General features: G+C 35.0%; 2 protein-coding genes and 1 long non-coding RNA gene across 12 annotated transcripts in view; 1 reads left to right on the top strand and 2 right to left on the bottom strand.

The window, feature by feature from the left end:
* Window positions 1-5,481: 5,481 nt before the first annotated feature.
* LOC149709018 (nose resistant to fluoxetine protein 6-like) overlaps window positions 5,482-23,475 on the bottom strand; it is a 119,588-nt gene continuing 101,594 nt past the window's right edge. For 2 of the 9 annotated variants that reach the window (XM_089864471.1, XM_089864472.1), the window contains exons 2-16: window positions 9,952-10,332; window positions 9,268-9,491; window positions 8,874-8,988; window positions 8,579-8,666; window positions 8,422-8,516; window positions 8,181-8,360; window positions 7,983-8,076; window positions 7,821-7,916; window positions 7,481-7,649; window positions 7,330-7,409; window positions 7,128-7,259; window positions 6,944-7,064; window positions 6,676-6,862; window positions 6,133-6,275; window positions 5,482-6,064 (exon numbers count right to left, since the gene is read on the bottom strand). In XM_089864471.1, the coding sequence (XP_089720597.1) occupies window positions 5,846-6,064; window positions 6,133-6,275; window positions 6,676-6,862; window positions 6,944-7,064; window positions 7,128-7,259; window positions 7,330-7,409; window positions 7,481-7,649; window positions 7,821-7,916; window positions 7,983-8,076; window positions 8,181-8,360; window positions 8,422-8,516; window positions 8,579-8,666; window positions 8,874-8,988; window positions 9,268-9,491; window positions 9,952-10,231 (2,223 nt within the window). In that variant the 5' untranslated portion in view covers window positions 10,232-10,332 and the 3' untranslated portion in view covers window positions 5,482-5,845. Of the gene's footprint in view, window positions 6,065-6,132; window positions 6,276-6,675; window positions 6,863-6,943; window positions 7,065-7,127; window positions 7,260-7,329; window positions 7,410-7,480; window positions 7,650-7,820; window positions 7,917-7,982; window positions 8,077-8,180; window positions 8,361-8,421; window positions 8,517-8,578; window positions 8,667-8,873; window positions 8,989-9,267; window positions 9,492-9,951; window positions 12,836-23,475 lie in introns of those variants that run through there. The other 7 variants (XM_089864469.1, XM_089864470.1, XM_089864468.1 and 4 more) reach the window with 7 other exon arrangements.
* On the top strand, window positions 14,213-16,904 carry LOC149709032 (uncharacterized). The gene is made up of 2 exons (XR_016381275.1): window positions 14,213-16,012; window positions 16,296-16,904. It is a non-coding gene; the product is annotated as an uncharacterized LOC149709032 (long non-coding RNA).
* On the bottom strand, window positions 14,832-22,685 carry Ubc10 (ubiquitin conjugating enzyme 10). 2 transcript variants are annotated; one of them, XM_089864460.1, is made up of 5 exons: window positions 22,511-22,685; window positions 22,328-22,399; window positions 20,055-20,150; window positions 18,477-18,663; window positions 14,832-17,266 (listed from the first exon to the last, which is right to left on the bottom strand). In XM_089864460.1, exons 2-5 carry the CDS (start codon window positions 22,352-22,354, stop codon window positions 17,112-17,114), a joined length of 465 nt encoding a protein of 154 aa, XP_089720586.1. In that variant the 5' UTR covers window positions 22,355-22,399; window positions 22,511-22,685; the 3' UTR covers window positions 14,832-17,111. The 2 variants fall into 2 exon arrangements, with proteins under 2 accessions (XP_089720586.1, XP_089720585.1); XM_089864459.1 differs by having other exon boundaries at window positions 22,328-22,684.

Below are 23,475 nucleotides of genomic sequence, written 5' to 3'. Positions count from 1 at the left end.
TCGTTTGAAACGCTTCTAAAAAACTTGAGTGTATAAGTTTTTATAATTGAGATAAAATGATGTTTATTTTTTCAAGATCATAATTTTTTTTTTAAACTGATTTATACTGTTAATGGAATTGAGTGCAAAATATGTAGACTGCATTATTTGTCCAGCACGCTTAGAATATTGGCAATTATATCAACAGAATTATGAGCAGTTAGAGACGTTATAAAATATACTTTTTAAAATTGGGGAAAAAAGTGAAAAGGTATGCTATGAACCTCCTCAAATTGAAGGTTTTAGATTAGAAACTAACTCCGTAATGCCTCAAAAATTTAATTAGTTTCGTTGAAGAGAAATTAAAAAATATATCGTAATATTAAAGTATAGCTAGTGTGCAGACAAGTGTTGCCAGTCATTTGGGAATGGCATTGAACCGCTATCTAGATAGCTTGCAGTATTCTGTTCGATTCAGTAATCATTCAGTTCCATATCCAGAGAGAGTGGCTCTCACAGATTACTGGCAGAACTGAAGCTCGATCAAAGGTAAAAAACGGGGGAGGAAATTTCTTTAGCCCCCTTTAGTCCACATTATCTATAGCTCTGATTGGTTGACCAAAGACGGTAGAGAGAAAGCGAGTCTTGACGTTGACAGGGCCGTCAAGGGAGTTTATGGGCTCTAAGGATATTGACGAATTCGCGAGTCGCCATCAATACAGCATTACATGTGGGCCGGCCCGGCCGGGCCCATTAGAAGGTACGTGCCCCGGGGAAACTGACTGCCCTAATCGTCGAAAATATACTGGGCTACGGAATTCTTGCCTCGCTTTCTATCTGTTATTTCAATTTGAATTTGGTTTGACATGGTCGTTGACACAAATTATACTACATATATCGCCCATCAAAAAACTAGAAACTGGAAGTTTTACAGCTATGTACACGAACTCGTATGACAGTTACATTAATTCGATTGCACAGCATTCACGACAGGGGAGGCCGTGTAATGTAACGCAATGGATTAGCCTCTTTACTCCATTCCTCCATAAATCAGATTGAAGGATCGTTTTGGATGAAAATGTAAAAAAAATTCTTTTGATGTCAACATTTGTCTTTTCGACTACTGACCACGATTTACTACATTTTTTCATAAGACCACGAGTATCGTAATAATAAGTATGACATTGAATAAAATACTTTGAGGTATGTAAGGCCTACTTGTATAACAGAGGGAATAGCCATAAACAAACCTTTACACGCGTTACTTCTAAACTTGCATAAGTGTGTAAGATATAACACCTATGCTTCGTGATTTACAGCTAGTTCGAGAACGATGTGAGAATTGACTACACGCGGTTTTGCAGTCCATCTTCCTATTTAGTCTCTACTAAGCCTTTGACAGCACCATACGAGGCGTCACTATACGAGAAACTATGACGTTTCACCTATGTCTCAGTAACCAGTGACTAACTTATGGACTAGCAGCAAAGGCGCCGGCGTTGCCCGTCAGCCCGTGGCAACATTTTTATTTTGGTTTTGGGCAGCCATTTTAAAAGATGGCTCCAAATTGAACCTCAAACACCATGTAGCCCGTTTGTAGGATATATTGAACCAGTTTACTACAAATTAGTCAAATCTGTTGAAATTCAAGGACATTGTTTCATAAAGAACTTTTATATTACTGTCCGACATTTTTTAAAATGGCCGCGGGTTGGAAAAAAAAAATTATTATTGCGCACCTATTACAAATTTATCATTCAGACTGGACTATTACTTATGTAAATGGCAATATACCATGCTGAAGAAATATAGCATTACCGCCATGGGAAACGTCACACTTATTGCCATTACGTTATTTACAATGTAACTATACTTTAAACTTCCTTAACTGGCAAAGAAGTTGTAGAGAATTTAACCATAGCCATAGCTATTTGACTTAAATGGTGTCGCAAATTCGGATTGTGAATACAAAAATCTTCGATTCCATCTCTAAAAACTTCTTCAAACATAAGCAGTGAAAAACCTTCTAGTATTTCATTACAGAGTAACTTCATGAAATACAAGAGCTTTACTATTTCTTAGAATAATCCTGCCACAGTAAAGAGATACATAACATTTCTAACGGTAAAATTGAAGCCAAAGGTCAGGCATTTTTTTTAAAGATAAAACAATTTTTGATTGATGGCTGCTTAACCTAAAGCCAAGCACCGGAAGTGAGTGTATATAACAAAACGATTTAGAGATATAAGTCGATCTGATAAGGATTACTATATCGTTTTGTACAAACACACTTGATAAAAGATGTAACGCTAAGGCGTATTAACATACAATATTAAATCATATTAGAAAAAAGTAGTGCATTTGAACAAGAGCAAGTTTCAGGAAACGCTTACGAGTTAATGGTAAACCTTAAAAAATATTATTAAGAAGTATATACGACAACCTAGTAGCGAAAGTGCTCGGCGTTGCTTGTCATTATTTTGGCCCGCCATTTTAAAAAAATGGCAGCAAATCAAAACCCAAAAGCATAAAGTCCGTCTATAAAATTTGAGAAGCTAAACCAAACATATAAATATATAAATTTTTCTTGAAGGCCTTATCGTTTTGTGTAATTTATTAAGCAAATTACAGCCTCAAATTTTCGGTACATTAAAGCAACAGGCGGCTCTACTATCACCCCTAGCTCTCTGGCTAATCTTCTGGACACGAATTTTATCTGTCCAATTGGTTCCTGCCTTTGGCTTAACTAGCCTTTACCAAGCTTAGCCACTGTGTAGTAGAAAAGCCATCTTTAAGGGGCACCAACGGAGCCGCCCTTTGCTTTAAAATGTAAACTTTCGACGACAACAAGGTTATCATACTCGCAAAAAATTAACCGAATCAGTTAGGTAAGTTATTTTAAAATGAAAAGTATTTCGAGAAATGAAAAATGAAATAAAACCCACGTGGCGTAAGAGGAAAATTGAGCCAATGAAGGGGATCGCAGTACGACGTTCTTTATGGCTTTAACTGTCACGAACACATAAAATTCAATACTGATTTATTTAAAGTCGGAAGACTTAGACTTCTCAAATCAAATTCATCCTATTTTTTATATTTAAGTGTTTAGCTTGATTTTATAAATTAAAGGTAAATTATTAAAACTATGATATTATACCTTAATTACGATTGAAAAAAAATTTAACAACCAAATTACTAAGAGATTAATTAATATTTTTATTAATAAACGTGTCATGTTTATTTTTCAGGAAAGTGTTTGTTTGTGAGCGTGTTCTTTACACACAATCACAATTATTTAATTCCCGAATTTCGCTAAACTGAACGGTTTATGTCAGAAATACTAAGGGAAGGTTGAAGAAAGGATTTTATTGAGTTCTTCAAGATTGGGACGGAGACGAACCCCTAGCCCTTAAACCATTTAAAAACGTCCTATTCTACACCCTTAACATTTTAATTTAATTGTACTTCAAAACATGTTTTACATGTTAATTAAGAAAGATAGTCCTGCACTCTTTAGCCTCCCATTTTAAGCTTAGCTTGTGGTTAGGAGTTTCATGAGTAACTCCTAACTCTAGTGGGCAAAGACTAAAAAAAGTAACAGTTAAGAGAACAAAATGGAATGACTGAAGAAGCAGATATTAAAACATTTCAGTTTAAAGACATGATTATAAAACATCAATTATTTGAAGACTCTATAGCATACGAACCTCTTCTTGGTTGATTTTACCAATAAACTGAATTAGGGCATAAGGCTACAAAGATATAAACTGTTTCAATAACGTTAGTTCAAGGCTTATTTGGTTTAATTTTTGACAAAATAAATTTCATATTAGAAGCGATAAATTTTTCCAGACAAGTATAAGTCACCCCGGAAGTGGATTTATAACTTTCTTCCTAAAGCTACACTAACCTGATTTCCCTCGGTTCAATGTTGCGTCAAAATCATTTCATTTACGTTAATACAATAATCTCCTTATCACCTTTAATTTATGTTTCTTAATTCTTTTGATCCAAATTACGCAAAGAAAATATAACATTTCAAAAATATTCGCCCACACTTTTGTCTTGGTATTTAAGAGCTTAATGGATCAGCATGGATGACTCTGACGAACGTGCCGTAATTATAAATGCCATCGTAGCAGGACAATCGTGATAAAATATTATCTTTCGTCTCGGAGACAGAATAAATCGAAAGAGAATGGAATAAAGCAGATATGATTTACATTTAATACTAAGGGTGGTTACGTTCATAAAAGGTAGAAAGGTTTTGGACCGTAATCTTTTCCGGTTATAATATTTTGCAATCTTGGAAGGAAGCATCACAAAGCACATTACCAGTGAGCACGTATGAGAAGGAGACTGGTAAAGACCAAATTCTCCGCTAACCCCCTTTCAAAACTGTGGCTCGGTATCAGAGTTCCGCACATGCGCAATATTTGCAACAGAGAGGGAACAAAATCAAAAACGTTTGTTTACGGACAGTATTACGGCCGAGGCTACAGTTAACCACGCTAATCTCTGAATTTCTTTCTTAATGGATCACGTGACGTCTGACTCCTCGGCTATGCGCCGAGGTAGGTGCGCGTGAGAGAGATATCGGGCTGTGCCGTTATAGTTACCTTCCCCTTTCTCTCTTTGACTGATTGACTCTCCTTCTTTTACGTGCTCACTGATATTAAACGGGCCTCGGTGTGCGATTGAAATGTTTAAGTGCATGCACTTTAACAGGGATTTTTGTGAAAGGAGAGAATGTTGGGTTTATAAGATATGTGGTTTTCATTCCCTAGGGCATTTTTCTTAGTGGCAAAGGCTTAGTATACAAAGTGGCTATTTAACTGTAGTGAAAATTACATTTAATTTCATACGCCAGAAACGTATTCCTCTATTTTATCAAAATCAAATAGGATATACAGGGTGCACCAAAAGCATGGTACGACCGAAGTACAGTTGATTCCATGGGTTCTTTTGGGTCGAACATTTCGCACTAGGGTCCACGGTTTGCAAATTATGATTGAAGTGTTTTACGTATGACGCCTTAATATAATTTACATTTCTTACTTAAAGGACCATAACTTAATTGTAAACTGCAACCCTTAGGCCTAACTGTCTCAAAATCATTTTGAATAGCTGTAAGCAGGCTAGTTTATTTGGTTCCTAGATTGTAAACTACAACACTAGTTAAATTCTATCTTTATATGCTTAAAGAAAAAAGTAGGAAAAAAAATCTGACACTCCCCTGTCTGATTGATTAAACCGTTTTGCATTAAATATTTTAAAGGATTATTATATTGTACACTCTTTTATGCGGCCTCATAAGTGGCCTAAATACGCGGAAATAGTTTGTCGTCATATGGGATTTTTTAAAGGTTGAAAAATGTGAAGATTTTGAATTTATGTCTTCAAATTAAACGCCCAGCGTGCCATTTCTAAAAATAAATATATGAAACATATTTTAAAATTACACGTCAACGTGTCTTTTTATATAAAAAAAAGGTTTCAAAGTAAATTATTCGAAATTTTACATATTCTTTATTTTGACTGAATTTTAAACTTTATGTTGGGAAAAAGAACAGTAAAAATCAGAAGAGATCGGGGTCGCAGAAGGGTTGCGTCATGATGATCATTGCGCATGGGCAGTGTGACAGTCAGACTTTAGATAGCAAAGCCTCTGTGAGTGGAAAAAAATAATGATTTTTCGTACTAAAAATGTCGATAAGAACGTTCTTGGACTTTAAAAATCGCCTTCTATCCCAATTCTAAGATGTTGATGAAATCAGGTATTGCATATATTTAAGCGAGACCCTTGCTTTAATAATAAAGCATATCTCTCAAATGGATCAATCAACTCTCACATCTGTTATGAAATTCATTCGTCTGTGGTCTGAATTTCGTTAGGGGACAAGTCTGTTTTGCCATTTTCATGAACAGAAATTCCATTTGATTGCGGAGTATGATTCTTCCCTTCCACGGGTTTGAATTCCGTGTAAACAATCCTTGTTATTTGAATTAGTGGCAATTCAAATATAATATTGAGGAAAAACGCTATGATATGACTGACGCACAAAAGCCCAAAAAATATGAAGACCTAAAAACCATAGGGTATTAAGAAGATATTTGGATTATCGCAACTAACGTAACAAGTTGTCAACTCACGAATCGTGAATGACTGTAATCAGAAAGTCCTTGTCCATCGGCGACATATCCAATAATGACTAGGTAATGAACCAAATATACTAGGAAAGATAACTGCCCTAGAGGTCTGTACCCTGACCAGGATAGAAACCGGTGAACCATACCTGAAAATAACAACGTTATTTATATATAACCAAGCTATAGACCACTCCAGTAATTTCTTGCAGAGAAACCAACACATAGACTAGTGGCGGTAGAAAGGGGCGTAGACTGTGTATCCCTCCATCTGGATGCGTTCTTGTAAGAGGGGATACTGTGCGCTCCCAGTAGGGGGATGACACTGAGCTAAGAGATAGAAGGGTATGAAGTTTGCATACGTAGTACTGCCATTACTCTTAGGTGGCAACGCTCACTACACGCGGGAGCCTAGCCGACCCACACTGCCCATAGCGGTGCTTATTGGAGCGAGGAAAATAACCAAGAAGGTTGTATTTGCTTCTCTTTTGGAATTAATGAAATGGTCTATTTTCGTACTGGCCTCTGCCAAGAGCTCAAAGGTCTTACCTCCATTGCCGCTAAAACATGCCAGGGAAATCCAACTTAAAAGGACGGCCCACACTAATTTGTGAGATGCTGAATAAATAATTGCTTCGATTTGACTATACCGAACGCCTTGGTTCCAAGGATGAATACCGAAAATCAGGGCAAGACCAGAAACAAATGCTATAGGCCAACCAACTCTTACAATAGCCTATGAAATTGAACATAAACAAAATATGAAATTAATAATAAATATCCTAAACTGTACTACTAGTGCGTAATGCCAGCTTACCTTCTTTATTCTAAAATTCTTCGATCTGGCTATGAAAGTACCAATGAAAAGACCCACAGAGTATACACCGAGATGGACATGAGTTGAAAGGTAAGATAAGGCCATATATTGAACTCCGTATCTAGTGAATTTATTAGTATTTTATTAATTATATTACAAAGAATTGGTGAGTGTTTATACTAACCTAAAATCCAGGAACATTGAACTCTTTATTAGTATCGTTGGTGGATACTCAAAATAATAAGTTACGAAAGCTGTCATTGAGACAGACAGCAAAATGGCAGCACTTAGTACTATTCTTGCAATTCTAGGGTTTCTGAAATTGTAAATGAAAATTTTTATATTTGTATTACTTTAAACAAAAAATTACTCTAGGCGATATTTACTTGTATAAAATTAATAAATAAATGATTCCAAAGATGAACAACTGAAAATCTACCGACAAATACCAAGTGTGTGAAAGACACTAAAAATAAAATAAATTTAGGTTAAATATTAATCGTGAACAACATGATAATGTGAAAAAAAGAAAGTTACCATATCGTAAAGATTATTGTAGTAGTTATTGATGAACAATATATTAGCCCACCATGATCTCCGACAATTGTTTGCAATGCCAACAGTGTAGTCATTCCACATTGGACCAGAACCAATTAATGGTTGCAACTGAGCTAAACCAATCAGTAAAAAGAGTCCAGGCCATACCCTGTTCCGTAAAAGTTAGGTTTAAACTTTTTAGGACTAAAGTTACGAAAGGCATTTCTTTCGGTGCCGCCATGTTAATGGCGTTGTACGAACAACTTAACAACTTCGAATTAAGTTTGCAAGCACAGTGACTTAATCTCTTGGTACTGTATCAAGTGCGACTAATACGTACCTCCAAACCCGACATAGGGTTAAAATTACTGCCTCTGTCATTCTGAATTTCTTTTTATCCAGTTGTGTAATAACGGCGTAAGACAAAACGGTTCCCCTGATAATAAAATTGTTTAATATAACAAGACCATTTGATAATTGAAAAAAAGTATAATAAATTTACCCAATAAATATAAACGTATCCACGGCTATGAATCCGGAACCAATCATCTCGAACAGAATATCATTCAACATTGGTTCAACATTTCTTAGACCCCCTAAAGATAAAAATAAATAATTTACATTTTACGCAAATTTTCAACAAGGACATGCAAAATGGAGACAAAAAAATATTCATTAAGTACAGATAAAATTAACTTACTTAGCATATATTGATTTATAACGCCGTACGAGTGTCCTAATACAACCCAAGTCATGGATATGAATCTGATTCCATCTAAGAAATCCAGATTAGTGTCTTTTCTTCGGTCTGTATTGACAGTTTTCTCAAAATTCTCCGTAATGCAGAATGCTCGAATAAACTTTGATGACAACGAGGCATCTAATGAAAACGAAAAATTATTTAATTAAAATTGCACTTTGCTTCTATTTTTAAGGCTTACTTGATTTCGCAATATGACTTTTGCTTTGTTTCAAACACGTGAGTGTAGTAAATGTGCAAATTATGTTAATTGCAAGAATTGTAACTAGAACAATACTGCAAACAGAAATTGGTGAGTTTTTGTCTTCATATAGTGTCGCGCTGTAGTATTTTATTACATTATGGCAAACTGCAAGGTATCAACTTGCTTTTCCTCCTTGACTTCGCAGGAAAGTACACCAGCGTTTAAGTAAATTGGTCCTAAAGCTAAGAGATGAGACACTCTTATTTAAAACACACGGGTAGATAGCAAAAACAAAGGCAAATGGAAATAACTGTCAGAGTGTGAGCTAAAATATATCCGTTATATCATCATACTAACTACAGCTCTGATTGATACTGAGCACTGCGAATTCCTTTCATCAACGTCAGTGCATTATTGACGATTATATCCATACACATCAATTAATTTACCTTTAGTTACGATTTCGTTTAAATCCTCTTTGGTACAGGTTGATGGAATACAAACTCCAAAACGAAGGGACAAATCGTAAAATGCAAACAACCAGCGTCCAACGCCATTTGCAATCTGAAAATTAAATTGTATATTAAATAAACCATTTCATTAATTCCAGAAAACAAAAGCAAACACCGCAGGGGCTGGGCCCCTTTCATGGTTGTTTCCCTCGTGCCAAGAAGCACCGCTAGAGGCAATGCGATCTGGCTAGCCTCCCGCGTGTAATGAAATCGGGCTCCGTCTGACGTTATCTCTTGGCGCGAGAGAAATAATCTGTTGGTTTCTCGACAAGGAATTGATGCAATGGTCTATGGCTGAATATGAATACAAAAAATAATAATAACTTTTCACCTCAGTTTTGAATGTTGAATTACCGCTCCGTAAAACTGGTAATTTCAGCGACACTTGTTTGGGTTTCGGAGGTAACGGAGGTTTAACGTCAACAAGACAGTATTTCCCTTGAATTACTTGCGCTTCGGTTTGTTCCATAACATCTAAGCATTGCTTGTAACTACCCATAGACCCGAGTGTTCCACTAAAGAATCCGCCTTCGAGTTTACCAGTTGCGTCAGCCACTAAGAAAGTGTTACAGAATTTTAGGATTTTGAAATGAAATTATGGGATTTTTAAATTTTGAGATTAGATTTCCGGATTTTTAGACTTTGAAGAGAAATTTTGAGATTTCGAGATTTTATAGAGATTATTAATGAACTGTACGAGATTTTAACAAACGTCCGACACTTTGGGGTTTGTCACTTTCGGGCAACTCTAAAAACCATGTTACTCCAAGGATGGTGTATATGCTATGTCTCAACAGAGACAGCTTCAACCATGGATGAGTATAAATGTTACGAATTTACACAAATCCATGTTAAAGATGGTTTAGACAAACACGAAGAAATCATGTTTAACTCGGAAACACATCATTACACACACTTATTGTTATGTTAGTTATAAAATTACATGACTTGATCATTTGCATAAAACGTGATCATCTTAGAGGTCAAGAACCGAAAATACGCAATTAGTACTTACTTACACACGCCCAATTTTTCATTCTTTTCAAATCCATCAAGAATTTCAAAATAGAAGCAGAACATTCTTTAGTCACATTAGCATCGTAACCCAAATGAGCTATTTTTGGCAGTACGTAATTGACTAATGATTCAACACCACCTTGAATTTTTTCCTCTAACAATCTTAGTTTTTCGAACGCTTTTTCCTCAGTCGGTTCCGTTGGTGGTTGAAAGAAGAAACTGTAATCGGCAAAGCATGCACCAACAACGTAGCAAAACACAATGAGTTGAAGTTTCATTCTGGTATTTCAAAATGGTGAGCAGAGTAAATATTATACAAATGTATAATTAATTCAGATCACTGGATTTCAACTATATTTTCCAGGTTTCCACTTTAAACCTTGAAAAATAAGAAAAATTCATCAGATGAGACATCATAATATTTTGGTTAAATTTCAGGAAAAAATGATGTACTTGGAAAATAGCAAGTCAAGTAAAAAAAATCCGTATTAGCTAAGTGTGGTTGGAGCAGGGAGGGCGTGTTAGTTTCGTAAGTGCTAATGTAGTACAGTATTCATGTATTCTAACTCGCTAAGGTAATATTCGAGATGGCCCAACGGTTGGGGTACATTATAAGGTCTTACCACACCTAGCTAAAAAATATTTTCGTCTATCCAGACAAACCACAAGCAATGTATCAGTTCGAATAATTTCAAATGTTTTGCTAACGGTGTACTTGAAAAAAATTGTGAAATATCTTAAATGTGTCAGTTCGAATAATTCTGAAATAACTTAATTCGCAGAAAGATTGTTGCCCTTGAAACTAATTGGCTAATTTTCTAAAGACTACAAGAAGCTTTACAAATGCGTAATTTAGTGTACTTCGATCAGTGAGGCTCTATTGTAAGAGGAGTGGTTAGCGCTAGCCTTCCACTGTATAATTTGTCTCCCTCCCGCGTCACAATCAGGTCGAGTGACTAGCCAGGAGTAGCCCAAGGTCGGAATCATAAAATTTCAAAATGGAGACTGAGAATGTTAGCCACTAACTAAAGACACACACTGCTTACCGACCGGTTATGGAAGCACACAAAAATACCGATCGTAAATTCTGTACAGGTCAGCGGTTTTTTCAAAAATGAACTTAAATTACAGCTGAGACTGTGATCAGTTCTCGGGGGCTAAAAACTAGCTCGCTTACTGTTCCTCTTAAGATACAGACTCCATGGAACCATGCTCGATAAACAAAGCACCTTTTAAACCTCTTAGAGAATTTAACGAAATTTCGGATTGCATATAAATAGAAAATAGCCACTGTCCCAATACATCGATCCAGCACTTAGAATACTGCAATTCCCGAAAATTGGACCTCAATCCCGCATATATATTAATTAACCCGATCTTCAAATCTAAGTCTAACAATAGCTTAAAGCCTTCATTTAGTGTTTGGAAATGTAACTTCTCGAGATATTTCTTTGTAAAGCAATAGAAAGAGGGTCACATTGGCAGTGGAGAAGATCTGCATTAGCCAAGATTTGCCCGCCTCGACGGCACTAAAGTCAAAGGGTCGCAAAAGATTGATAGAGGATGAATTCAATTCAGCTAGTTGTGATGTTAAACGGAACAGGATTGAATTCATCCCATATCATTCATGGGTATTGTCAATACTATATAGGTCAGCGGCTAAGACCCGCGGCCATCTTGTAAGAAGATGGTGAGAAAAGTCGGCTAAACGTCGAACTATTTTACACTTGTATCTCTGACAACGTTTACTGCTAATTAATTGTCAAATAATTATTTTCAATCCTATTACTAAGTACCAGCAGTACTAATAATTGTGTAGCAACCTTAAATTCAAACTAATTTAATTTACTTCAATAACAAAGACAAAAATTTCTAAATTAAATTGGCGATCCCAAAGCCTTAAAAATGTCAATGTTTAAAAACTGGACTTACCTTCTTAAGCACATTCCCTATTGTGAAAAAATTCGCGAAAAAACAATTCAAGAATTTCATCTGAAGAGCATTGTACTATGATTAGTCCATTTAACTACACACATTGTATAATAAAGGAAAGGAAATATTTTAAAAATAAGTACCACCACCTTCTAACTCAATTAAATTTAAATGATGAAACCAAGGCGTCAAAACAATCGTTTCTAAGCCCTGATAATGTCTTGGGTGTCGGTAGTGGCATGGTAGCAACATAGGGAGCCCAGTAAAAATATATTTTTTTAACAGGAAATAAAACCTTTTTTTCACTTTTATAGGATTTTTAGTAAATGAATTTGGTTATATAGGCTTTTATAAGAAAACCTTAGGCTATATGCGATTTTATTTTATTAAAACATTAGGCATTAGGCTACATATGACTAAAAAATTGCAATGTATATTATTGTATACGACTAAACATTAGGTTTAAGGGTTTTATAGACAACAAAGAATTAGGCTATAGTGGCATTTATAGGACCAAAAATTAGGATAAATAGGATTTCACAGCAAGGAAACTAGGCTTTATAGCATTTTATAGGACAGACTATTTTAAACTCCGCGTGAAAATCTAGGATTTTATAGGATAATTGAACATAGAATAGCTAGAAAAATATAGGATTGATATTTCCTAAACTATATGTGAATATAGGTTAAGTAGAAAAATTTAGGATTTAATAGGATATTTCCTAAACTATAGGTGAATATAGGACAGGTCCAAAATAAAAGGATAGGGGAAAGGGGTGAAAATTTCCTATTACCGTAGGACCCAATTTAGCCAATCAGGCACCTTCCCTCATTATGCTTCACCTTGTAAACGTTATCCGCCATATTGAGGGAACGGGGATGAGCCATTCTAAAGCCACGTACCTCTGGCCTTTCTCTATATAAAAGTTCAAAGGTTATTTCAAGAAACACTAGGTAAACATTAAAATAGGTTCAAAAATATAGGATATTTAGGGAAATGTAGGATCACTCCTTTATTTACGTCGCAACGCTTGGGCCATGTTGACGTAAATAAAGGGATATGATTATATGTTTCCTGATAAAGCAAACATGTTGCCCACGAAATTCTCAGGGTTTATAATAAAATATCGGGGTTTTCCTCAAATTTCCTTTTGTAATTTAACTGATTTTATTATGTTGTTTTTTAAAATATAGATAATTTGTTTTCTACCCTAGGACCTTCAAGGTCTGATTGATTATCATATAAAAGTAATAGAACTTAAGGAACCTGACTCTCGATTGTTATTGTAGTTTAAGGTATTTCCACATACCAGCCACGGTCACTGCGACTTCTCACCAAGACTCAGGCGACATCTGGCTTCTTTCACAGAAAGTATTTTAAAATGTTTCTTCTAAAATCATCGCTTCAGTAAACGAGGATTCAAAACTAATTTAGAAACAACTTAATCCGAAATAGCAAACTATTGATATTTTGATAAAACAAGGATTTTATGATCAAACCACGCGTCTTTGATCCAAAAAATTTATATATTGATCAAATAATTTTTATTTTGATCGAATAGGGTTTTGGATCAAACAATTAATATTTTGATCAAACAATTAATACTTTGATCGAACAATAGGTTTTTGATCAGATAATTAATATTTTGATCGAACAATATATGTATTTTTTAATCAAACCATGGTTTTTTGATCAAACAATGTTATTTTCATTAAATAACTGATATGTTGATCAAATAGATAGTATTTTGATCGAAAAATGGAACTTTTGATCAGACAATGGTTATTTTGATTGAACAATCGATATTTGGATCAAATAATTCATACTTATTTTATTTATTCGAACTGAGGGATAGGGTCGCTAAGACAATTTGGCTTATATGCAAGCCCCCCCCCCCCCAAAGCAAATAAGTGATATTTTGATAAAATAATTTATCGTTTGATGAAATAATTTATTGTTTGATGAAATAATTTATTGTTTGATGAAGTAATTGATGGTTTGATGAAATAATTTATTGTTTGATGAAATAATTTATTGTTTGATGAAATAATTTATTGTTTGATGAAATAATTTATTGTTTGATGAAATAATTGATGGTATAATTGATGGTTTGATGAAATAATTTATTGTTTGATGAAATAATTTATTGTTTGATGAAATAATTGATGGTTTGATGAAATAATTTATTGTTTGATGAAATAATTTATTGTTTGATGAAATAATTTATTGTTTGATGAAGTAATTGATGGTTTGATGAAATAATTTATTGTTTGATGAAATAATTTATTGTTTGATGAAATAATTTATTGTTTGATGAAATAATTTATTGTTTGATGAAGTAATTGATGGTTTGATGAAATAATTTATTGTTTGATGAAATAATTTATTGTTTGATGAAATAATTTATTGTTTGATGAAATAATTTATTGTTTGATGAAATAATTTATTGTTTGATGAAGTAATTGATGGTTTGATGAAATAATTTATTGTTTGATGAAATAATTTATTGTTTGATGAAATAATTTATTGTTTGATGAAATAATTTATTGTTTGATGAAATAATTGATGGTTTGATCAAATAATTGAAATTTTGATCAGGAAATATATATCAGAGTATGAAGTGGTGAAGAATGGTGGGTGGGGGAATTCACCATATGGAAAGGGGTATTAAGGATAGACTTTGTCACCCAGAAGTGTGCCAGACTAGTGAAAACACTTACAAACCCTGTTGGTTTCCATGTCAGATATCGTATGCACGTAGCTTGCTCCAGGCGGACTTCACTACAGAAAAAAGAATCGTGGCTTTTATCCAGTACTGAATGTCGATTAAATAACCCAGGCTGAAACTATGGGAATAAAACCTTATTATATTCAATCAAAACCAATTTTAGTTTTTTACTAATTCGCATATTCTTTACTAGAAAACAAATTAACACATCAGGGTGTTCAAAGTAAATTTTTTTTTCATGTTTATTTCATTTAATTCAATTTAGTTTGACTCTCAAAGACAACAATGAGAGTCATTTGCAACTATTATATAAGAGGATTATGGGATATGGTGGTATATATTTTTTTCTTTTTTGAAATCTCTTGGGGAAAATGTACGCTGTATTGTACTGTACTATCTTCCTTTTATATTAGAAATTATTTTAACTATACGCTTATTTAAAAATTTTGCTTAATATAGATTATTTTTTTTTTTGGTTTTCACATCTTTCTTGTAAAAAGTATCCATTTTTTATTACAATTTTTAGTTAATTAACTTAAAAGTTAAATTACGGTTGAAATTTACATTAAAAGGAAAGTGAACTCTAAAAAAAGGGTTATTTTTAATATTTTTTTTTTAAATTAAATTAACTTGCGCTTAATGAAATTTTAGTTAATCAGGGAATTTAGTTTGCTTAATTAGTTTTAATTTAATTTAGTTAAATTCAGATTTGTTTTCACATTTTAAAATTAATTGTGTGTAATGTGGCATAAAAGGTTTAAATGTTGATATAATTGGCTTTAGAATGATAATCATAAAATTGGCTTAGAAATGTTAATTAAATTAGTAGAAACATTTCTGTTGATTTTTGGCATATTTTCAAAGGTGCCAATATTGGGTCTAACAGATCAAAAACTAATTAGACCATTTATAATACTTTCCTACTAAAAATCAATGGGTAGTCTAATTGGTAAACGTTTCAGCCAATTAAAAAAAAAAACATGCCACTTTTGCCAAGGCCTATGCGAAATCAGGTATTAGTGGGTGATCCTTTTACCTGGCTTTTCGCGTTCCCTTCTCAGATTAGCTGAAACTTTGCCTAATGAGATGGCCTGTCTGTTAAGGCCTATAAATTCGAAACACTGACACTTTTGCCAAGGCCTAAGTGAAATCAGGTATCAGTTGGTGATCTTTTTTACTACCTTGGCTGAAACTTTGCCCAACGAGAACGCCTGCCTGTTAAGGCGTATAAATTCGAAACCCTGACACTTTGGCCAAGGCCTATGCGAAATCAGGCATCACTTGATCCTTTTACCTGGCTTTTCGCGTTCCCTTCTCAGAATGGCTGAAACTTTGCCAAATGAGAACGTCTGCCTGTTAAGGCGTATAAATTCGAAGCACTGTGACACTTTTGCCAAGGCCAACGCGAAATCGGGTATCAGTTATTGATCCTTGTTACTAGCCTTTCGCGTTCCCTTCTCAGATTGGTTGAAACTTTGCCTAATGAGAGGGCCTCTCTGTTAAGGCGTATAAATTAGAACACTGTGACACCTTTGCAAAGGCTTAGGCGAAATCGGGTATCAGTTCGTGATCCTATTTCTTAGCTTTTTGTATTCCTTTCTCAGAATGGCTGAAACTTTGCCTAATGAGAGCGCCTGCCTGTTAAAGCGTATAAATTCGAAACACTGACACTTTTGCCAAGGCCTAGGCGAAATCGGGTATCAGTTGGAGACCCTTCGGCTTTTTCCTAGCATTTCGCGTTCCCTTCTCAGATTAGCTTTAACTTTGCCCAATGAGAGTTCTAGCTTGTTTAAGGGTATAAACCGTGCACACTGAGAAATAATACTCGAACTCAATTTCTATCCCGAAGCCCTAATATCGACAACTCTGAAAATCATTTAAAAATCATGAGAAATGTTTTGTATTTTAACGTTTTAAGCCTATTGTATCATTGTAAATCTAATAAAACCAACATCTTTCAATACTTAATGCGCCCTTTAAACCAGTGAGAATTAAGTTATGGTATTTTTAAAGACCAGCAATTACTAATTATAAAATAAATTAATTAATTAACTCAAAAATTTAATTGGAACTTTCACAAATAACATTTCTTTACAGTTCACTACCTTTTTTTAAAAAAAAGGGCAAAAACGCCACTAAAGGTCAAAATGAAAGAATAGAATTTAAGTGTTTTGAAGAGCACCGAGTGACCAATCAAATTCCGAGGACCATAAGCCATATTATTTCTTAAATAATTCATTAATTAATTAATTAAAAAAATTACCGGCTATAAAATAGAACAAAAAACAAATTATTTTATGAAACCAATTTCCACAAATTAAAAAAAGTACTAAATTGAAAAGAAGTCTCACATTTTCACATGTTTTTTTTTTTGCCCCAACTTTTTCATTTCATAGTAAAACAGTTGATTTGTTTTTTTTTTGTGATTGTAACGATTGTTTTTATTTTTATTTTATTTTTTTTTTCATTGAAAGCACTAGGTTATACTTAAACTCGGCTAATCGGATGGCCTTTTCTCAGAGTATTTCTTCGTAAAGTCTTCGGCATTTTTGTAGAACTTCTTTTTGTCCTTTGTGTATTCCTCCGCCAGATCCGCTCTTAAAGGATGTTCTGGTTCAGGGTCATTGACTAGAGCTACGAGAGCTTGGATGACTTCGGGGGGAAAAAAAGTACGGCAGATGAAAAGTATGAAAAATTAGGTTCGGTTTAGCAGACGCCACTAAACTGCGGATGGCGCAGTAGTCCTTGATTGTTTTTATGACTAGCCAAATGCAAATCAGGGTTGCCATGGAATTTTCAGAGCTACCAAATTCCCTGGGCTTTTTCTGAGATTTTCCCCGGGCTTTTTCTGAGATTTTCCCCGGGCTTTTTCTGAGATTTTCCCCGGGCTTTTTCTGAGATCTTCCCTGGGCTTTTTCTGAGACCTTCCCAGACCTTTTTAGGCCGAAAGTGTAAATATTTACAGCACGTTTTAAGTGCTTATGATTAAATAAACTCTCTACATTACGTTTTCCAATGCATTTGTTGCACCAAAATGATTAAGAAACATTTTAACTATAAATAACAGTCTAAGAGATTTGTTTAGAGAGCATTAACTTTACAAAAACAATTCTAGACAGCATTTTTAAGGATTGCTCTAGAGTTTTCCGTGTTAAGAGAGGATGAGGAGAAACTTTCATTACTCTTTCAATAGAGACTTATCCCAATAATTTTACCCACTAAAATCAAATTCCCTGACTTTGCTGAAATTTTTAAAATTTCCTGACTTTTCCGGCCCATTTTTAAATTCCCTGGCTTTTCCTGGTTTTCCCTGACCCGTGGCAACCTTGTGATAGTATTTTTTGATAAGGGATCATTTATTGTATTTTTTTAATATTTTTCCTTTTATATTGGCCATTCTTTTAACAGGGTTCATATAACTTTTGGAAAACAAATTTCCCTGAGTTTCCAGGTTTTCCCCATATACTTCCCTGAGTTTTCCCGTATATGGAGCCAATGTTAACGAAGAGGGGGGTGGGGAATAGGACTATTACATAATCAAAGGACATCCCTGTATCTCTAGTAGAACCAGAGTTACGAGCCTCCAAAGTTTAGTGTAATGTTAATCCTATGGAGGGGATGTTTACGAACATTTTGCTTAATTACTCGACCCCTGATTGACGCAAATTTCCCTGATTTCCCTGAATTTTGCTAAAAATTCTAAATTTCCCTGAGTTTTCCCTGAGGTTTTTGTCAACTATTTATTTCCCTGATTTCCAGGTTTGTATGAACCCTGTTTAAGATTATATTACCTGAACTATTTCTTTGAATTATTTTATAATGCGACTTTAGTTTCCATATTAAATTATTGAAGATGATATACCTTGGTCAGTTTTGGTAGCAGGTTTCCAATTCTCAGCACTTATAATGGGTAAACATACTTGTCCCTTTTCGTCAATATTTGGATGGTATATCTTTGTCCTGAATGTTATTTTTGGAGGCTTAAAAGGATACTCAGCTGGAAAGTTGATTTCTATCCTAAAGGCACCTTTGTTGTAAGGTGGGTTGTCCTAAAGTTGTCAAGAAGAAAATAAAATAGATATTGGACAATGTCTTCTACAGCCAAGCCCAAATGCAAAACAGAAATAACAGAAACCGGGTGAATCAAGACTCTCTGTAGTGCCTAGTATTATGTTTACTTTTATAGGACCGCTAGAATCCCTGTATTTATGATTTTTGAAAATTATACTATATTTTGACGTTCAAGCCTGGTAAATGCAAAAGGGCTTGACAATTCGGGCATAGCTCCGCCCTCTGTAGCCATTTTGGTATTCATTTTTGGCAGAGTAGAAGCTATTTCATCCCTCTTTCACAGGGTTCGTACGAAATTTTTACATAGAAAATCCCTGACTTTTCCAGGTTATCCCTGACCAAATTTTGGCAATATCCCTGACCATTTTAAGGTGTTTACCAGAGCCCACTTCATCACACCTGTCTCATATTTAGCATTGATCGAAGCATGGTTTGATACACCAAACGAAATCCCTGACATATCCCTGACTTTTTAGGAAAATATTTTAAATCCCTGACTTATTCCCCTAATTTTCATATCCCTGACTTATCCAGGTTTTCCAGGTTCCGTACGAACCCTGTTTTACGACCCCCCCCTTCTTGGTATCTTTCCTAGCATGAGTGGAAGCTATGTTGAGGTTGCCTTAAGTAGTACTGCCACCATTCCATTAAATATTTGTAGCGAAACAAACTTTTAGTCTATACTAAGCCTTTGACAACGCCTCACCCAATGAGATAGAATATATGCATTAAACCCAGAGTTACAATTCAAATCGGCTTTCCGCAAAACACATTGTTTTAATCAAGCACGTTTATCAAAACATGACAGCGCCATCTGTGAGCCTCTAGCGGAACTAATTACAACTTTTACTTATTGCTTATTTGCAATCAGAAACATCGTTATGATTTTTATTTCATCTATTTATTAGATTAAAAAGGACTAGAGTTTTTATTATTTAACTCGCGTATTTTATTTAACACGTTTAAAAAACTACCTTAACAGCTTGTTACGCAGATTATAGCAGCAGACGGTAATATAAAAGTTCTACAAGTGATTAATAGGTGGCGCCACCCCCGTATTTGATAAAGATTCATGCTCGACAAAAAGTGTATCGCGAAACGTCGATCTCGAGATCCCACGTTGTGACTCTAGGTTTAATACATATATTCTATCTCATTGGCCTCACAAGGCGTCACTTACGACGTTTCAACTATGTCACTGACTTAATGATAAGCTCTCCGCAACCAGTGACAAACTTATGGAACATATCTTATGACCTTATGCTAATACCATAGATGGTAATTGGTACATATTTCATTGACCTTTCTTATGTCTGTTATTTCTATTTGTCTTTGGTAAGACAGAGTGATGAACCTGATTTGAACTTACTGGTATAATCAGTCCTTGCCAAGTTAAAATATTTGACTCATCCACTTGAATTTCGCGAAATGACTTCATCCCAGATTTTCTAATATCTTGGAGCTCCTAAGTTTTAATTGTCAAACAAAAATTAATAGTCGGCATTTATAACTCTTTCTCTCTCGATCGAGTATTAAAAGTACTATTGTTTGTAATAATTCAGGAAATGCAGCGCCTTAAAGGTCAGACTATTTGTCTTTTTACTCAACAGTGAGTGGACAAAAGGGTGAAAATAATAATATACGATGCACAGTAGTATAAGTTACCCACTATGGGTTCATACAACATTTGGAAAACAAATTTTCCCAAGATTTCCAGGTTTTTCCCCCATATACTTCCCTGAATTTTCCAGGTTTTTTCCCCCATATGGAGTATCCTATGGAGCAAATGTTAACGAAGGAAGGGGGGAGGGGAAATAGGACTATTACATAATCAAAGGACATCCCCGTATCTCTAATATAACCAGAGTTATGAGCCTCCAAAGTTTAGTTTAATGTTAATCATATGGAGCGTATGTTTATGAACATTTTGGTTAATTACTCGGCCTTTGTTTGACGCAAATTTCCCTGAGTTTTCCCTGAGATTTTTGTCAACTATTTATTTCCCTGATTTTTCCAGGTTTGTATGCTATAGTTTTTTTGGGTCTAAGATTGCAGCGCCATCTATGGCATGATTAAGTTTTTAGTCACATCTTATGTGCGAACATTAAAAAAAACCCTCTCTATTTTGTCCACTAGATGCCACCCGAGGAGTAAGCCCATTCTAACGCGTAGTATGCTGGTTGTTTTAAACTGCCAACCATGGGTGAAGCGAGTCTGGGAAATTAGAATATTTTTTAAACTAGTCCTTGGGACCAGTGACCAACGCCCCCCAGTCTCCGAAATAATAAACAGGTCTCCGAACTGGTCCCTGCCTTTGTTCTACTATAGATTTGCAATTAATAAAGTGGTCCCAAGGACCAGTAACGCCCACTTCTTGAATTTAAAAACTAGTCCAAGCAATTAATAAACTGGTTTTGGACCAGATTAATTGTGGGTGAAACTTGGAGGAACCAGCTTGACTGGAGGCAAAAAGAGGGTGTGACATGTACAGCAGCATTAAGTTATCCTTTATGCTACAGTTTACTTGGGCTTAAGATTTCAGCGCCATCTATCACATCGCTCAGTTTTTTGCCATATCTTTCACAGTAATTTCAGGTGGATTAGGGAATGAGTGATATCACGAATGAGTGACGTCACACTAAGCCTTCTGAGATAGCTCTATTGATTAACCTCATCATTTTTGATAATTATGATTAGTTATAGCATTAGATGACCCCTAACCCTTTTAGCTCTCTAGGAAGAAAAAGCTCTCAAATTTAATTGTAATAGAGAGCTTTGAGTTGAGGGAAGAGCTTAGATTGCTGAAAAAATATTTGATGGCCAAAATGGTGGGTTCGATGCAGGAGAAATGCAGAAAGGTGGGTGTGATGTAATATTCACCAGAACAAAAGCACTTTATAGACTAATGGCACCCCATGTTATTTCCCCATAGAGCTTAATACAGAGGGCTGCCATTACCCTATTAAGGGGTTCTACTTGGATTTATATTTTGAATCTAATTACTTTAGGTATTATTGAGAGGATTTGAATACCCAATCATTTAAAATTGTTTTGAAGCGACCAATAGAGTAATGGCAGCTCTCTGCCTTCGACTGTATTAAGCTCTATGGGGAAATAACATGGGGTGCCATTAGTCTATGGGGGAGTGAAAATGATGCATTCCTTCCACCAGTGGTGGACAATTAAGTTTGTGAGTAATGTTGTAATACCAAGTGGAAGGGTATTCTTCAAAATGGCAATTTGAAGAATTGAATTTGATCACCACTACCTTCCCCTGGTGGGTATAGTTACACAAAGTAACTACCTTACCCACTAACTCCAAATGTAGGGCTAAAACAGTATGACATATCAGCCTAGCAAGACCATGGTCTCAAGACTCCCAATTAAAACTAAACTCAGACCTTAGAAGAAATTAAATTATAATGCAAACTCAAGTATTAAAAGCTTGCATAGATGATTTCCCCCCTCACTTCTACCCTGGAGGAGGTGGTGTTTGTGATTAAAAAACACCCCTGAACTTATAGACTCCCTTTTATGAACAGATTGATCAAAATTAAAGCAAGGCAGCTATGGCGAATTCTTCCAAATCATATTATTAATAACAATAGTATTTTTAAACCTGTTAAAATTAACACGACATACTTTTTGAAGCCTCCTCGTTGCTGCCATTCTTGGTTATAAATAGGTTGTAAGTCACAATGGAAAGGCCAAGGCCTATTGTTTCGGTAAGAATCAGAAGACCAATATAAAACTTACTTTAGTACCTTTTCTTTTCTCAAATAATATCTCAACTTAAAATGTAACTCGATAGCAATAAAACCAAACCATTTAAGTGTTTGTTGAATATTTAATAAATTTCACTCGATTTATGCTTTACTAATTTAGCAATAGAATTATAACTAAACCTTCCGATTCAGTTTAATGACCAGCAGAAATTATTTACGAATAATAATTTTAACCCTAACGAGGCTAAATAAGGAATCGTTGCACTATGATTCTATCGGCTTAAGCCGCATAGGGCTGTAAATAAACTTCTGTCGTACGTTAAGGGATAAGGATAAGGATTCTGGAAGCCGTGGTCTGCGGTCTGCAGTGCTGGAGTAGATAGTGGATGGTGTCTTAGCCCACTCGTTAACGCACACAAAGGCACTATGGAAAGCAACTTTTCGCGCTTTAGAATATTCCATGCTACTTAGGGAAATTTTGATCCAGGGATATAACTTTACAACCCTTATTTTAGAGCAATAATGTGTATTTGATACTCAAAGTATGCTAGTTTTGGAAATTTAAAGAGCCTGACAATTATTGGGTGTTTCCTGTAATATTACTCTGTTGTACGATAAGGATAAGGAAGTTGTGGTCTGCGGTCTGCGGTGCTGGAGTGGATAGTGCATGGTGCCTTAGCCCACTCGATTCCTCACACAAATGCATGGCATAGAAAGCAACTTTTCGTGCATTAGAATATTCCAAGCTACATAGGGAAATTGTGATCCATGGATATTACTTTACAACCCTTATTTTAGAGCAATAATGTGTATTTGATACTCAAAGTATGCTAGTTTGGAAATTTAAAGAGCCTGACAATTATGGGGTGTTTCCTATAATATTACTCCATGGTGGCAAATCACAAGCTCCTATAGCCTTGGAGCCTCGCTTTGAGCACGGAGCTTCTATTTAGATTAGAAGCTCCGTGCTTGGAGCATTAAAGAACTAAACATGCCAGCAACCCCTTGACCTGTAATAAATAAACTGGTTCATTAAGAGGCCAAGTCGTCTGCCTAGCTAAAGAA

This window comes from Phalangium opilio, unplaced genomic scaffold, assembly GCF_054372755.1.
Source record: "Phalangium opilio isolate 3A_F unplaced genomic scaffold, DU_Popi_V2 ptg000013l_1, whole genome shotgun sequence".
Classification (NCBI taxonomy): Eukaryota; Metazoa; Arthropoda; class Arachnida; order Opiliones; family Phalangiidae; genus Phalangium; species Phalangium opilio.
The sequence above is the reverse complement of the archived record's forward strand: the minus strand, read 5'-3'. Positions and strand labels throughout refer to the sequence as shown.